We start from the raw sequence: 15954 nt of genomic DNA, 5'->3' as shown, positions 1-15954 counted from the left end.
TGTAAATAAACTTAAAATAACAATAATAATAATGTTTCAAATGTCTATGGACAAGGTGGTTTAGAACAATATTTTCTGCGATATGTCAGCGTTTATTAAATACCTGAAAAAGTAAAAAGCGAAAACATTATCATTGAAACTAAACTAGATAATACATGGTATTTAAAAACGATCGTATGTGGGAATTTTTTAAACAAGATAACGAGCAAACTTCCTTGACAAGGCACGTTTAACACTCAACTTTTGGGCGTTAATGAATGAGTCAATGGTAAGACGAATAGCCCGGTTAATGTGCGAATTGCGCACAAAATCGCTGAGTTCCATCTTGGCAAATGCTTCACTGAGCCGAATTGCGGATTCAAGATGACGGACGGTGATAGGATAACTGCCAGTTGCCAATGATTCCCTACGCATATCACTGTACAAGCTCGAAATAATGTCCTCATTCACTTGTTGCAGACGAGGATGTATTCTTTCGCGAGCGTAGTAAATGTATTTTCGTAACAGATTTTGTTCGATTGGTTTTACGTCCAAACCCAAGTCACTGGGTAATTTCGTCAGCACATCAATATTCGGATCGAAAAGTGGGTGAGAGCGCAAGTGACTTGAAACAACAAATTGTGCAAGTTGTTCATCAATGTCCGGATTTACAGTGTCTTTGACAACTTGAAGCACATCGAAACGTGAAAGAATGGGCTCGGTAAGCTCAACATTTTGGTTAAAAGGAACGGTTGTATTGTAGCGTCCACCGATAGGATTAGCAGCAGCGATAATGGAACAACGAGCCTGCAGGGTGGTAACGATACCAGCTTTGGAAATGGAAATACTTTGTTGTTCCATAGCCTCATGGATGGAAGTTCTGTCCTGGTCATTCATTTTGTCAAATTCGTCAATTAAGCAAACACCTTTGTCAGCCAAAACCAAGGCACCGCCTTCCAGTGTCCATTCACTCGTTACCGGATCCTTACGAACAGAGGCTGTTAAACCTACTGCACTAGCACCCTGACCCGTCGCAAAAACGGCACGATGAGCGGTTTTTTCAACGTACTTTAAGAACTGGGACTTTGCCGTACCAGGATCACCGAGTAATAAAACGTTAATATCACCACGAATTTTATGCTTTCCGTTAATGTTTTTTGGGACACCACTAAACAGAGAAGCAGCAATTGAAGTTTTAATGGCTTTGTGGCCATAGATAGAAGGTGCCATTGAAGCAACGATTCTGTCGATAATTTTTGGGTCTTTGGATAATGCGCGGATTTCACGTTCTTCCTCATCCGTTAAACGAGTCAGAGATGCTTCATCCTCCTGCCCGTTAGAACCATCAAGCTGTGAGACATAGTTGGCCTCGATGATTGTTGCGAAAACAGGGAATCCATTTTTAGTATTTAAACTTGCATCGAAGTTGTTGCGGTAAATTCCTGTAACCTCAATCTCCTCACCAGGCTTTGCACTGTCAATAAGATCAGCCAACAAAATAACCTCACGGTGTCTTGGTAAACGACCTGAGGGCACAGTACCGGGTGCTTCTTGTAACGTCAACCGTTGGTAATTATTGTACACGGTACGTTCTGAATTAATAACGAACGGGCCACGGCTAGAGCAATTATAGCAGAACGAAATTTTAACTTCAACACTCGAATCCTGGTAAAAAGGACCAAGCGTTGCACCGCACTTTGTACAATTGAAACGAATATGTTTCAACTGAGGAAACACACCTGTACGGCGAGTGACAACACCAGACACCCGAACTAAGCAGTTCAAGTGTGATTGACGCAATTCACGAAGAGTGAAACATGTTGGCAGATTGGTGATACGGACATGAATCTCGGAGTGGATGCGTTCATAATCGGGATAGTGCAGTAACGTAGCCTCCAGCGCTACCCGATCAAATATGCGAAGAACTTGAGCGGGTGCATTTGCGAGGAAATATGCAAGAACAGGTTTTGATTCACCGAGATGCGCGTAGTTAACCGGAAGTGATTCAGAGTTGACCTCACCGAGTGTGCGGATGCGGTTTCCGTAAACAGAAGTACCCTTTTCATTGGTATATTCGAGCAAAAAGTTTTTAAACTCACGTGCGATGGTTTTACGAACAGGAGCTAAAGTAACCCACTCAGCAATGGAGTCTGCCTTCACATCAGCAATAGCTTCTAACTGCAATTCTCCGTCCTCGTCCATGACTGTTGCAGTGGGTTCCAATTCATCGTACTGGCGATTACGATGTTTGAAAGGAAAGCCAAAATCCGAATTCAAATCTTCATCATCTTCCTGAAGGAAGGCAGCAGGTTTTCCTTTTCCACTAGCCTTTCCAGACTTTTGATCACGCTCATTCAGTTTCTGCTCAAGGGCTCTGCGCTCGCCAATGTCCATTGTCTCAAACTCATTTTCGTCATCCAGGTCATCAATATCATACCGATCCAATTCCAGGTTTTGAACATAATCCCTGCACGCGTGTTAGCATTCCTGGAGTTCTTATGGCTACAGATACAGCGAAACATGCTCTGAGAAAAGCTATGTATTCTAGTATTACAACTTGGAGCACGGCGAGTCACATACTTTTCCATATCTTCACCGAATAAATCTTCACCATCCTCTTCGTTTGGATCCGGTAACTCGTCATCTAACTCGCCGATTTCCTCCTCCACGACGGCCTCCTCTGCTTCTTCATCAGAAAACTCTGGAGGAGGAGATGAAGGCGGCAAGGGAGTTGGGGTATTTGCAGCGGAAATTCCGTCTGAAGGTTCGTCAAGACCTTCAGAGTCGCGTCTTCCGCGTTTCCTGAAAGAATCCATCGCCTAATGCGTTTTTTTTTACTGCCCCAGTACGTGTAAGGTTCGTGGTGGATTTACTTAGACGCGTCAACGAAAAGCACAAGAAAAATAATATAATGAATAGAAAGACAGAGGGATTGGTGAAGATCATGTGTAGCTTCGTACTTATTTACATAAAAAATTTTACTTTTTCGATTTTTTGGCAGTAATTATTCAAGAAAAAACAAATAAATTAAATTAAATGGAACAGAAATAAACTGAAACAACAGAAAATCAGTAGCACAATCAAGCAAAGTTTTTGATACTCAGTAGCGGTAAAATACAATTCTCTGACTTTATTTGTTATTCTAAATTGTTTTTCTCTCCGGTTTGTTACCTACGGTGAGGTAACAGTGCATGAATGGCGACGCGACGCGATTTTAATTAAATTGCAGGCTGGCTTCAACGCTACCTATAACCAACAACTGAAATTCTTTTTAATTGAAAGTGTGCAATCATTGCATTTTTTTTGGAACATGGAGGAGGAAAAAGATGGAATTACTGTTGAGCGTTACTTAAAAGAACAGCGTGAACTTGAACGGCAAGCACGCCTAGCGATGCCTTACAATTTTGACAAATGTACGTATGATATGGGATATATCAAACAACCACTCTATGCGTGCTTGACATGCAAACAAAACGGAACACAAAATGCCGTCTGTTACAGCTGTAGCATTTGTTGTCACAGTACACATGAACTTGTAGAGCTATTCGATAAACGTAACTTCACGTGCGACTGTGGAACAGAACGGATGGGACAAGGTGCAGTTTGCACATTGAGAAAAGCCTCATCAACTGCTGCTCCCGATAACCAGTACAATCATAATTTTGAGGGTCATTTTTGTACATGTGATAAATTTTACGACCCAACAAAAGAGGAGGGAACTATGTACCAATGCTTAATTTGCGAAGACTGGTTCCATGAAGAATGTATCGCTGCAAGCTGTATTTTTCCGGATCCCGATTCGTTTGAACTTTTTCTTTGTCAATCGTGTGTCAAGGCGAACCTTAAATATCTTTTTCATGAAGTCTCTGAGTACGAAGGTGGACCAGTATTCCTTCCAGAAGATTTCTATGGCACTCTCTGTCAATGTGAACGCTGTCTTCCCGCACGGCAAAAGGATATGCCCATGTTGGCTGCTGAAGAAGACATTTACAAGCCACCTGAAGATGAAGAGCTTCCTGACGAAGACAGTGATGAAGAACAAGTTGATACAGAAACTGTTGACAGCATCGTTACACAAACTATGGACGAAACCATGAAGCTCATTGACAAATTACCTCGCGTTCAAGCCATTGAAGGCGTCCACGCTTATGCAGCATTGAAAGATGATCTCCTAAGCTTTCTCAAACCCTTTGCCTCCAGTAACAAAGTTGTTACGAAGGAGGATGTTGCTTCCTTTTTCGCTGAACGCATGCGAGACAGAAGCAAGTAAAACAAAAAATACGAAACTCAGACGGAATATCTGCCTCAAAACTATTTCTATACTTTTATTACTATTTATTTCAAGAAACTGTTCTCAATGGTTCTTGGTGAATGTTTCTGTTTTGATCACATGGGTTCGCGCCCGACCAACCCACCTACCACGCGACACAAAATTCCCATTAATTGGCCTTTACAAGAGGCATTTTCTGCTCAGAAATAATGAAAAGAAAGGCAGAAGAACAAGAAGGCTTCGTTTTTGTGCGAAAACGTAGGGAAACTGTTGCTGTTACGTCAAAAGAAAGTGAGTCAATAAAAATCGCTTCTCAAACACCTAATGGTGCCAAAGAACAAAAAAATGAAGAAGTAATTATTGCTCTACCAGAAAATGACACTCCTGTGATTGCAAAAAACCAAAAACTTCGCAAAGCGAGTGAGCGACGGAGCAGCTTGAGCCAACGTGGAAAACGTGCCAGCAGCATTGGCCTCGGTTTCGAAGCCTTACCACATGCAGATGTTCCTACCTCAGAGTATCATCGACACATATCCGCTGACCTATCTGAACCGTTGCGGATGAAGCAATTGATCATCTGGAGCGGTTCCAATTCCTTAGATGAGCAACGACGCAACTACGCAGAGACAAAAGAATCCAGCGAGGCAGCAATTGCACGCTCCATTGTACGAGAAGTCTTAAACGACCTAGTTGCGGGAAAATTTGACGTCAGTTGGTACCAACGGCCACCCGGCTCAGTCATTCCAACGAAACCCCATCCTCAGAACATTCGTAATCATCAGCTTGTGGACGAATTGAGCGTCAAATTAAAAAAACTAAAGGAGGAGGAAGCTGCTTGGAGGGCTATCTTTAGCTCGTCCGCCAATTCCTCTATGTTCGCTTTGCCGGAGACGAAAAGTGTCCAGAACAATGCCGACAACGGCGACGCGATTGAGGATGAAGTGTCTTCAAGCAATCAGTACGCCTCTCAAATGAATGAGCGACTAAATGAAGTGGAAGAACGAGCAATGATTGCCGTAGACACGCTTTCCAGCCAAGTTCACACTATTCAATCGCTGACTCAATTGGGTCGCCAGTATGGTGAAAATGTTATGAACAAAATGGCGCGGCAATACGCGAATCATCTTACAGAAGTACAGAGCCTAAGAAGTCAAACAGACGACGCTAGCATTTTACGAAGCATATCTCGCATCGAGAACGAGTAAAAAATTTTCATTTTTTTTAAACAACGCAAGCGAGCTACACCTGATATTACGTTTACATACTCCCATGAAATAATACGTATCGTACGTGTTGGTGTGCAACTGTGTCCATTTTATTGCTTTTCCAATCAATTTTTCTTGGGGCCCTATTCTGTTGGAGTTGTCAGAGTAAAAGTCCCTTAGAATACTTTGACGCGAGCCAAACTTACATGATGAGCAAAACCTCCCCAACTAAAACCCAAAGACAACCCGGTGCATATGCTGCACCCATAGCCGGTGTGCTATCGGGCATGACAAAGCTTTTTGCGGTCATCCCATGGACACTGTGAAGGTTCGTCTTCAAGTTAATCCTGAGCGCTTCAACGGATTGTTTCGTTGCATCAAAGAAACATGGGTTAAGGAGGGAATCAAAGGTTATTACAAGGGTGCCACTCCCCCATTAGTTGGATGGACAATGATGGATGCGGTCATGCTCGGCTCCCTGACGCAGTATCGCCGGTTGTTGAGAAAGACGACGCCGAATGGTGTCCTGCATTTGAGAGAACATGCTCTTGCGGGTCTTGGAGCCGGATTTACAGTTTCTTTGGTTGCTGCTCCTGTAGAACTGCTTAAGGCGCGCTTGCAAGTCCAATACTCCGCTGCCCAAAGATTGTATACAGGCCCTTTGGACTGTATACGTAAAACAGTCGGTCAGCACGGTGTTACAGGGCTGTGGCATGCGCTTCCTGCAACGTTGATTCAACGATCTTTCTTCTCTGTGTACTGGGGTACATATTATTTGACAACTGTAGCTCTTCGCAAGCTCTCAAACAACAAGTTGAGTGACTCTAGTCTCTCATTCTGGGGAGGTGGAGTGGCTTCCCAAGCATACTGGATTTGTTCGTTTCCCTTAGATGTGGTAAAGCAACGTATCATGACTGACGTTAACTACAACTTCAAATCCTGGTTCCAGGCGTTCCGCGACGTTTACCGCAAGCTAGGACTGCGTGGTTATTACAATGGTTTCGTTCCCTGTTTGTTGCGTGCCTTCCCAACAAACGCTTCTGCTGTCCTTGTTTTTGACACTACAATGCGTGTATTCGGCAAAATTGCTGCCAGAAAGGCTGAAGAACAGCAGTAAGGAAAATACAAACGTGTTGCTGGTTTAAGTGCTAGTGTTACAGTCTCTGCAACCGTCGCTGCGCTTTTTCATTTAAAATCAAAACATTCTTTTGTTATTTAACAACTACGTGATTGGCTCTGTCACTTTGTTCAATTTGTCACACCCATTTTTGTTTTTCACATCACCATTGGCATCTGACATCGTTCCGACTGATACCACTTGGCATACCACCTCCGAATACTAGCTTTATCTGCTATTGAACAATTTAAGATACCTTTAACGAATTTTCCTACTTTCCCATATTTAGAATCCCTGTACTCTTTGCCGCCTTCTCCGCGTTTAATAACTATCATTGCTTAAATGCTCATATGCAGATCTAGTGACTAGAAAACTGCATCTCTACCTTTTCGCGACAATGTTTTACACATGGACCGCACACAGCAAGAATACCCTTTACTTCAGCAGAACAAATATAAGCGAGAGCACTCAATCTGGGTGTTACTGAAGAGAACGACACATACAGTGGACGAAGCTAGCATGATGGTACCCAGACAATTCTTATAAAATTTTTAACAATTGCGAAACATGGTCATTCTCTGCGGCCTGCTCATTAAAAATGGAACAGAGGTGGAATGGGGGAGAGCACTAGACAAAAGCTGTAGCAAAAGAGATATCGACCTTGACTAGTGGAATGGGTTAAAGACTTCTCGAAACAACCAAACAACGGCGCAACCGCTGTCAGTACGTTTACAAGCATTACCTTTATAACCCACATCATAGTTCTCCCGAGTTCTACCTCAATATTAGGAGGATAAAAGGTAAAAGGTTCTTGCACCTGGCATTCACCTGTACCAAGAGAACGTCCCTTTCAGTTCGCAAGATCCAAGACGACCAGTCTCATTAGATCTATATGGATGGATAACACTGGAAGTAGGGAAAGAAGTAGCAGAAGGGATTATGTTGTGCTAGAACGGAGGAGGAAGAAGAGAGTTTGAGAAGGAAGAGTTCAAAGAAAAAAGTGCACAGTGAAATAGAAAACGTTGATAAAAATCATAGGAAAGAAAGTAGTAAATGTTTGGAATTGTACAGCCGCACCTGGCCATAAATAGACGAGCCGGCAATGAAGGAAGGAGCAGAACACCTACTCATGGGAGACATAACAGTGGTTTTGTCGTGCACATTGAGAAACATGCTCGTACTCCTTTGTCGCTGTTCGTCATGATTATCGTCTGCCAATTGTTTGGAAGACGAAGTTCAAGAGGCCGCCTATACAATGGCAGCCTTGGACTTCTTACGAATATCTGCTCCGTAGAAGTAGAAGATAAACGGAATTGGAATGACACCAACGGCAATCATACCCAACAAGAAGAAAGCCCATTCACGACCCATACCGTCCATCAAATAATCCATAAACATAGGGAATGCTGCACCACCAGCTGAACGGACCATAGTCTTGGCGGCCAATGCAGATGCACAGAAGCGTTGATACACATCAATAAGGTAGTTGTTTGCACTGAAGTAAAACAGCACCATACCGTAACCGAAAGGTGCACCACTAAAGGCAGGACCAATCCAAATCAATTGCGGATAACTTGTCCAGCCGAAAATTAGCAAACCCAAAGGAATAAAGGGTGCTGCAATCAGCATACCAATCAAACGCCATTCGGGGATTGACTTGCCATTGTTAGCATCCAACTTTGCCATATACTGCTTTTCAATAAACGGGGTTGTAAGCAAAGCAAAGAAGACACCGACCAGAACAGGAATGAACATGAGACCGGTAATACCTTCATTGAGACCCTTACCCTTAACGAAAACGTTGGGATAGGCAAAGAAATAACCATACAGCAGAGCGTACACAAGAGCAATGTACAGACTGATAGACAACAAAATGGGCTCCGTAGCCAAAAGCGAAAGAGGACGCAACAAGTTGACTTGTATAATTTCTCTCAAAGTCATCATTTGTTTCTCTTGAGCAGTGTACACCTTGCGGCCCGTTTCCTTACGGATACGCTGAGCACGCCAGCGAAGCAAGACAGGAGCATACGTCTCGGGAATAGGAAGGTTAAGCAAGTACATGACGAACATATAAATCATGTTCACCCAGAAAATCCAACGGAAATCCTTCGTGCAAACACCAATCCAACCACCGACCAAAGGACCAATAGTGGGACCTGCATAGGGACCGGCAGCAAAGAAAGCAATGGCCAAACCACGATCACGAGTCTCCCAAATATCGGACAAGACACCACCTGCCAACGTTAAAGGAGCACAGCCAAACAGACCACTGATGAAACGGCAGACCAGAAGACAAGCAATGTTGGGAGCAAGAGCACAGGGAATCTGGAACACAATGTAAATGGCGAGGGCAACAAGATACACGATACGGCGACCGATCATTTCACTCAATGGACTGATGACAAGAGGACCGACACCGAAACCGAGCACAGTCAACGAACAAGCAAGATTGGCAACCTCAGGGCCGACATGAAGGTCTCGACTCACGTCCTCCAAGTCACCAGCAATAACAGACGAACCGAAAGCACTACAAACAACAAGAAGAGAGTTGACGAGAGTGATATACCATTTCCACCCCTTGGACCAGTTGTGAGGGTTCTCGGGATCATTGAGTGTCCAGGTTACGAGCTCTTCGTCCTCTTCATTAATTGTAGGATCTCGATACAAACCCTCTTGGGTTTCGAGATTGTATTCAGCGACATCGGGAGCACCACGAGTAGTTGTAAATGGATAATTCAAATCAACACCGTTGGGGAATAGTGTCTCAGATTGACGAGAGGTTGTCCGGTTCAAAGGATTGCCTTGCATGTCAAGCATACGGGAAGGCGTCATCTCAATAGGAGCCATTCCATATTCATCAACGGCCGAGCGAGACGAATGTGTCGAACTCGAACCGTCATGATATCTACTAGCCTTTTCGTTCTCCATGACGAGCAGTAGTTGTAATGAAGTACAAATTTATTGCACTTGCAGCAGTTTTGTTGTTGTATTTGGTATTCCTTGCTGATAAAGAACAGAAATTCTGGTGATCCGGTTCCAAAAGAGCAAATACGGGATATAAAAGATAGATGTGCCTTAATTACTTCTTTAGTGATTCAAAGCTTTGCAATAGACGCGTTTTTGAGACAAATATTTGTTCAGAAAACACACAATTGATAAAAACACGGGCAATAACGCGTAGCCGATAGTTTAAAAATTAAGGTTAATAAAACGCGTGAACCGTTCTAAACCAAAATGCAAAATAACGAGAAAAACAAGAAAAAGAGATAACGCTCCACTTAATAAACGCGTAATTAGCAGTAAAATTATTTTTTTGGAGGCGTTCTTAATCAATTCGTCGTAAAAGACAAAATAGGTTCGAAATCCGTTTTCGAGTATCAGCGACTTGAAGTCTGTTCACAAAGACAGACAATTGCGCCTATGAGGTTGAATTAACGTACAAACAAACGGGGATCCGCTGTTATTCACCGAGTTGCAGTAGCAGACACGCGCAGAAGTTGGAATGCTGCACTGGAAAACACAGACTTATATACCAGTTGGGTGTGGGGGTCAGTGCTCAAAGAAAGAATTACCACAAAGACGATGTCTTCGGTGTACAAAAGGCTTGCGGGAAGGCAGGGGAACCTGGCACTTAAGTACTCGAGCGCTTTCGTCTTTCATTGCCGCGTTGCGAAAAGTCAATTGCCGTCCGGGCGTGACCCCGCGTTTTCTTACGCTTCTCGAGACGCAATACTCGGCAAAGTCTCCAAGTTTCTCGACATGCCGAAGAATGACGTCACCCAACTGCCGAGAACGGTTGTGCCGATGCTTCTAGGAGCGGACGGGCGCGCGCGAACGCGCAGCTGTGGAGATGGGGGAAAGACGGGTACGGCATTTTTTTAAGTTTTGCGACAAAACTTCGCTTGAACAAGGATCGTGTTTCGTTGCGTACTCTTCAGTTGACACGTCCATTTCGCTGTAAACTCGCGTGTCTGAGACACATTTTCAGGGACTCTGGAGAAACGGGATCCCTTGGGGCGCTATCAAATAAACTTCCGGCTTCGAGACGAGCCCCGATTCTCGTATCGAAAAGATTGTCGCACGCAAGGTCCAGATTAAGAGTCAACTACAAAACGCCTGCGTCAGTAGATTAATTAAAATCGAGCGGCAGAACCTAGCATGGGCATGCATAGATACAGCTACTGTGTGTATGCATGTGCGTCCTCGTCGCTTTCTACGTCTTCAGTTCTCCTCCTATCGATCCATGGATGCATTTCAAACTAAATTATCAATGCCGGCTGCATCTACCGAACTCATCGCAAATCCTTCGTCGGTCGGTTACGTCTCACCACACTGACGGAGACTCAGCCAATAGTCGTCCTTCTTTTTTCCCGGCTTGGCATGTGTTTGCCGAATAATCACTACCCTTGCCGAAGCGGCACACGCCTCTTTTAAGCTCAAGGACGCCATCGGCAATGGGGGACAATAGGGGCTGTGTAGTAGTCCGTTAAATTGTTTAATGTAGTACAGTGCAGTCTTGCGTGCTGCGGTAAATAATTTATGTAGTTCGTCGAATCGCGCTATCTGAAATAGTGTTTCTCTCCGAGTCACAATAACAATTACCGTATTGTGTTGCTCTTCGGTTCGTCTATCTCCTCGGCTATGACCCCGCCCTCGCCACTGTCGATCATGAGGGTTCGGGGTAGCGATCCCTGAAGTCACGAGCGGAGTTGCGGCCACTCTTTGTTTAGAGCGTGAACAGAGTTTGTGGAAGCTTACGCGTCGACCCTGTCTCCATTTGCCAACACCACCGCCGACGCCAACACACACAGAAAAACTCAAAATTGTTGCTGCGTTTTGCTAGAATTCGAATTATACGGCAGTTTCAAAGAACTTTAAAAGAGTTTTTACGGGTTTTACTTTTTTCGCCGTCTTTCTAGCTGTTTCTTTCGGGTTTTTAGCAGTTTTCTCATTTTTCGACACCTGTTCCCAAGTTTTCTGAGAGCGTCGGCTGTGTAAGCGCTCCTACACAAGTTGTTTGTGTTTTCTTTGAGGATTTTCTTCTCAATTCGCGTTTCTTGTGTTCTTTTTGGGTAATACACACAAACGACGGAGCATTTCTCGTAGCTGTTCTCTTTCGGGCTTTCCACGGTGTACATCGTATTCACAAGCAACACACATACAGCCAGGTGAACGCGACACTGCCCGTTCTCCTCTCTGTCCTGTTTTTTTGCACAATTAGATTCGAACAGATCGCGTGTGTTTCGAAACACGCACGAGTACGGCCTCTGTCTTTCTCTCTCTCACTCTCTTTCTTTGACACATATCTCCTGTTTCATCCTCTTCGGCTTTCACAGCAAACATCTGCGTTCCTCTGTTCCGCTGATTATTGCTGATTTATTTCTTCGCTTCTCGAAACCTTATATATATACATATATATACTCACAGACATATATCACACAGCGTTTTATTGCTCACCCAATGAGTGAAAATGAACTACTCTGAGTCCGATTTATTAACACACAAGTTTAATACGCTCGGTTTGTCGGAAACGCAAGACTCGTCGTCAACTTCTACTTCGTCTTCTAGTGACGAGATTCTTGAGAAGGAGACTTCTCCGTATGCTGCTTCGCACGAAGCTAATCCTCTTCCATCTGTTGATGAGTTGTCCACATCGCCGACATCGGTACGGCCTCACGTTACCACACGGCGCACCTCGTCGTACAAAACAAAGGACTTGCCCAATGCTATTCCAAGTGTACGTATAGGTCGTTCCTCGTCACAACGCTTGCAACAGCTTCATGGAGGTGGCAGCGTGCATGCAATAAATCATGGCAACGCGGGTCTGTCTTCCAGATCGCCGCCTGACTACAATGGTCGTCCTACGTCTTCTGTTCCACCTTCATCTAATTCTCTCGCTACGTCCCCTACCTCTTCATCTTCTTTTCGCCTCTCTGGCTCCTTATCCACCGGTCTTCAGGAAAAACTGAGGGCCTTTCATGCTTCTCGTTCTCGTTCCCTCCCTGATACTAGTATGGATACCGCCTCTGTGTTTAGTCCTTCTTTATCGCCTAACGTTCCGCCGCTTTTGTCTCAACCTCCCAGGATTACTTCTTCCTCGAGCGTGCCTGCTTTGGACACCAGTCGGTTTTCCAATGCTCCCGGTGTCGTAACTGCACCAGAAACAACGTTGGCTCGCTCCATAGCAGCCGCACGAAATCCTGCGCAGCGCAATACCCAACCCTCTAATATTTCCGCTCCACGTCCTGGTACCATGAGACGTCGAGGACCGCCGGGTCGTTTAGACTTGTCGACTCCGAACAATCCAGTTGCTATGCCCTCTAAAAGTATGGCAGCTCGTCGTGGCATCAAGCTTTCCAACGTACCAACGCCGCGTGCACCCAACGAAACACCTTTTTCCGCCTTTTCCGATATCCTTGATGCCAAATCTGGAAGCCTCAACTTTAAAAACAAAGCAATTTTGAACTCTGAAGGTGTTAACTTTTCTTCTGGCTCTTCCTTTAAGATTAACATGTCTGAATTAATCAAGTTGGATGAACTGGGCAAAGGAAATTACGGTGTTGTCTACAAGGTTCTGCACCGGCCAACGGGGGTAAAAATGGCACTAAAAGAAATCCGTCTCTCCCTTGACGAAGCTACTTTCAACCAGATCATTATGGAGCTTGACATTTTACACAAGGCAACGAGTCCATACATTGTTGAGTTTTACGGTGCATTTTTTGTTGAAGGGTCCGTTTTCATTTGTATGGAATTCATGGACGCTGGAAGTATGGACAAATTATACACAGGTGGTATCGAAGACGAGGGTGTGCTTGCTCGAATCACGTATGCTATTGTTCAGGGCCTCAAAACCTTGAAAGAAGAGCAAAACATTATTCACCGTGACGTGAAGCCTACAAACGTACTCATGAATACGGCTGGTCAAGTGAAGCTCTGTGACTTTGGTGTCAGTGGGAACCTTGTTGCTTCAATATCAAAAACCAATATTGGCTGTCAATCATACATGGCACCCGAGCGCATTCGTGCTGAGAATGCTGGACAGTTAACATATACGGTACAAGCAGACATTTGGTCGTTGGGTTTAAGTATTTTGGAAATGGCTAAGGGAGCCTATCCATATCCCCCAGACACCTTTAATTCTATATTTGCCCAGTTGTCAGCCATATGCGACGGAGAACCGCCGTCGCTGCCTGCTGATAAGTATTCACCAGAAGCGATTGACTTCGTGAAACGGTGTCTGAACAAGGATCCATCTCGCCGTCCAAGTTACGCTCAATTGGCGATTCATCCTTGGCTTGAAAAGTATCAAAAAGTACCCGTTGATATGGCTGCTTGGGTAAAGGGTGCTATGGAGCGTAGGAATAGTGCGTCTGGAAAAGCAGACACATTCAAGCCTCCATTGCACAAGTTTACCATGGATGAAAAGAAGAATACGGGACTACTGTAATGAAAGTTTTTATTTAACGGGAACGGTTTTTTTTCTCATCACCAATCTTGTATTGGCGCATTTTCTCGCATACCTAATAGCGGTGACAGGAAGACGTTTCCGCTTGTGGTTCGCTTGTATTGCTTTCCTAATCAAATATTTGTTAATGGCAAGCTGCTCGGTTTTTTTTGAAATTCTGTTTAATGAAAGGTGCCTTTTTTCGGTCTCTTCTCCTTGTTTTACTTTGGACAATGTATATGTCCTTAGTAGTAGACTTGTTGGTTTCCTTCTTTACTATACACACTTTCGTTCCTCTTTTCTCCAACTCTACCTAACCCGTTTTACAAGTCCTGAATTGATTTCGATTTTGGTGTACAGAATGTAAATAATGTGGCATACATTTAATTATTTAAATGAGTGAGTGGGCTATGGTTTTACCTGTGACATAAGGGAGCGGCTAGTAACAGGCCAGTAACTATTTTGAACAAGTGCGATATATCTGTTCTCCTTTTCGTCCTTGTGTCGAGATTAAGCATTACGCTTTTCGAGTTGGTTTTGTGTGTGAGATTGTATGCGCTGCTGAAGTGTTTCATTCCATGTTCCTTTATCAATCTGGTCCTTTACCGAAAGCTTTAAGAGTTCGAGAAACATGCCGACAAAGTTGTGCTTCCGTAACTGGTTCTCACGTTTCCATCTTGCTCTTTTTTCTTCTTCGACTGCAAGGATAGCAGTTTTCTCTGTGTCTGAGAGACTAGGGTCTTGTTGAATGATGCGTCTCCGATCAGGGGAAAGAACCATGAGGTTGAAACGAATTTCGTTGGGTGGGTATTTTGCAATTCGTGATTGTATAACGGGGACAACCCGGCTTGCGAAAAGTGGTTTTTCGCACTTTCCATGGCAAATGGGTGCTGGTTGAAGACCATCCAATTCGTAGAGTTTATCATTAATGAGGGTGTATGCGATGAAATGGTAAACGTCGTCATCGTCTGTCGCCGGACGGCTTTCATCACTGATAAACGGATCTGCGCGAGCAAATGAGTTGTGAACGCAACGGATCAACTCTGAATTGCCTAGAGCCTCACCCTTCAAGTCCGCTGGCAGTTCCTTTGTGAAGTCGTAAAATTCGCGTAAATCATTTCCTATATCAATTTCGTTTGTGTGGTTTAACAGGATGGACATTAACGCTTGTGTAGCACAAGCATTGGAGATGATTTGTTGCGGGAAGTACAATTCATCCAAGGACGCATAGTCCAGTTCTCCATCAAAGTTGTCAGCTTGTTTCTTCCACTTGAACAGAAAAATGATGCCGTATATTTTCCTATTACGATTAGTATTGTTGAACTGAGAAGGTATCGCTTTTTGCCATATTTTTTTCTTTTTTTCTTTCTTTTTCTTTTATTCTATTTCTCCCTTCTATGAAATAAATATAACTGTTTTAACACAATGTTTCACTTACTGAAATTGCTGTAACGTTTCCACATCCAAACAGTAAAGTTCATCAACTTGCACGTCTTTAACGCCCAAGTTCTCTATAAGATCGGTAAACACGCCTGCATCAGACTCTAGTGTTGACCAACTCATGATTGCTGTGGTTCAAATGATTGTACTGGAAAAATAGAGATTGGGGCGGAACGGGTGTTGACGCTTATAATAGAAGTTTTGATGCGCTGGTGGTAGGAAAAGTTGAGTTCGTTTTGCTCAATAATACTTTCGTAAACACCTTGAATCGTGTGGGAATGGACGTAGAACTTAAAGTTTTATTTTTTGCGTTGGTATTGATTCTGTATGGTACGCTTTATTATCGTAGCTTAGTAATCTATGGATGTGAGATGAAAGAGGTTTAATAAGAAGATCTACGACTGTTCGCAAAATGATGGATGATTTTTTTTTGAAGGTACAATTAGAATTCGATTTGTTAGTCTTGAATTTAGTTATGTTGAATATATATGTTGCTATA

The 15954-nt window shown here is 43.7% G+C and overlaps 7 protein-coding genes across 7 annotated transcripts; 4 read left to right on the top strand and 3 right to left on the bottom strand.

Annotated features, from left to right (window-relative positions):
* Positions 1-58: 58 nt before the first annotated feature.
* Positions 59-2888, bottom strand: SJAG_02348 (MCM complex subunit Mcm2). The gene is made up of 2 exons (XM_002173519.2): positions 2560-2888; positions 59-2446 (listed from the first exon to the last, which is right to left on the bottom strand). The coding sequence occupies exons 1-2, from the start codon at positions 2793-2795 to the stop codon at positions 190-192; spliced, it is 2493 nt and encodes an 830-aa protein (XP_002173555.1). The 5' UTR covers positions 2796-2888; the 3' UTR covers positions 59-189.
* Positions 2889-3289: 401 nt separating this feature from the next.
* Positions 3290-4249, top strand: SJAG_02347 (zinc finger protein Mlo2; the record flags this gene model as incomplete). Its single annotated transcript, XM_002173518.1, has 1 exon — positions 3290-4249. The coding sequence occupies one exon, from the start codon at positions 3290-3292 to the stop codon at positions 4247-4249; it is 960 nt and encodes a 319-aa protein (XP_002173554.1).
* A 209-nt stretch (positions 4250-4458) lies between these two features.
* SJAG_02346 (kinetochore protein Mis13) lies at positions 4459-5454 on the top strand (the record flags this gene model as incomplete). Its single annotated transcript, XM_002173517.1, has 1 exon — positions 4459-5454. The coding sequence occupies one exon, from the start codon at positions 4459-4461 to the stop codon at positions 5452-5454; it is 996 nt and encodes a 331-aa protein (XP_002173553.1).
* Positions 5455-5724: 270 nt separating this feature from the next.
* Positions 5725-6571, top strand: SJAG_02345 (ornithine carrier protein; the record flags this gene model as incomplete). The annotated part of the gene is made up of 1 exon (XM_002173516.2): positions 5725-6571. Exon 1 carries the CDS (start codon positions 5768-5770, stop codon positions 6569-6571), a length of 804 nt encoding a protein of 267 aa, XP_002173552.2. The 5' UTR covers positions 5725-5767.
* Positions 6572-6636: 65 nt separating this feature from the next.
* SJAG_02344 (spermine family transporter) lies at positions 6637-10213 on the bottom strand. Its single transcript, XM_002173515.2, has one exon. The coding sequence runs from the start codon at positions 9497-9499 to the stop codon at positions 7820-7822; it is 1680 nt and encodes a 559-aa protein (XP_002173551.2). The 5' UTR covers positions 9500-10213; the 3' UTR covers positions 6637-7819.
* Positions 10214-11313: 1100 nt separating this feature from the next.
* SJAG_02342 (STE/STE7 protein kinase Wis1) lies at positions 11314-15441 on the top strand. The gene has a single exon (XM_002173514.2). It carries the CDS (start codon positions 12042-12044, stop codon positions 14016-14018), a length of 1977 nt encoding a protein of 658 aa, XP_002173550.1. The 5' UTR covers positions 11314-12041; the 3' UTR covers positions 14019-15441.
* SJAG_02341 (ubiquitin carboxy terminal hydrolase Uch2) lies at positions 14334-15847 on the bottom strand. Its single transcript, XM_002173513.2, has 2 exons — positions 15454-15847; positions 14334-15315 (listed from the first exon to the last, which is right to left on the bottom strand). Exons 1-2 carry the CDS (start codon positions 15576-15578, stop codon positions 14526-14528), a joined length of 915 nt encoding a protein of 304 aa, XP_002173549.1. The 5' UTR covers positions 15579-15847; the 3' UTR covers positions 14334-14525.
* Positions 15848-15954: the final 107 nt, after the last annotated feature.

The sequence above is a fragment of the Schizosaccharomyces japonicus genome, assembly GCF_000149845.2.
Source record: "Schizosaccharomyces japonicus yFS275 unplaced genomic scaffold supercont5.1, whole genome shotgun sequence".
NCBI classification, from domain to species: domain Eukaryota; kingdom Fungi; phylum Ascomycota; class Schizosaccharomycetes; order Schizosaccharomycetales; family Schizosaccharomycetaceae; genus Schizosaccharomyces; species Schizosaccharomyces japonicus.
The sequence above is the reverse complement of the archived record's forward strand: the minus strand, read 5'-3'. Positions and strand labels throughout refer to the sequence as shown.

Excerpts from the sequence above, each read along its gene's own strand:
- SJAG_02348 (XM_002173519.2), bottom strand. The coding sequence starts at position 2,795 with ATGGATTCTTTCAGGAAACGCGGAAGACGCGACTCTGAAGGTCTTGAC. Across the intron at positions 2,447-2,559 it reads TTCGGTGAAGATATGGAAAA|GGATTATGTTCAAAACCTGG; the intron begins GTATGTGACTCG and ends ACACGCGTGCAG.
- SJAG_02344 (XM_002173515.2), bottom strand. The coding sequence starts at position 9,499 with ATGGAGAACGAAAAGGCTAGTAGATATCATGACGGTTCGAGTTCGACA.
- SJAG_02342 (XM_002173514.2), top strand. The coding sequence starts at position 12,042 with ATGAACTACTCTGAGTCCGATTTATTAACACACAAGTTTAATACGCTC.
- SJAG_02341 (XM_002173513.2), bottom strand. The coding sequence starts at position 15,578 with ATGAGTTGGTCAACACTAGAGTCTGATGCAGGCGTGTTTACCGATCTT. Across the intron at positions 15,316-15,453 it reads GAAACGTTACAGCAATTTCA|GAAAATATACGGCATCATTT; the intron begins GTAAGTGAAACA and ends TAATCGTAATAG.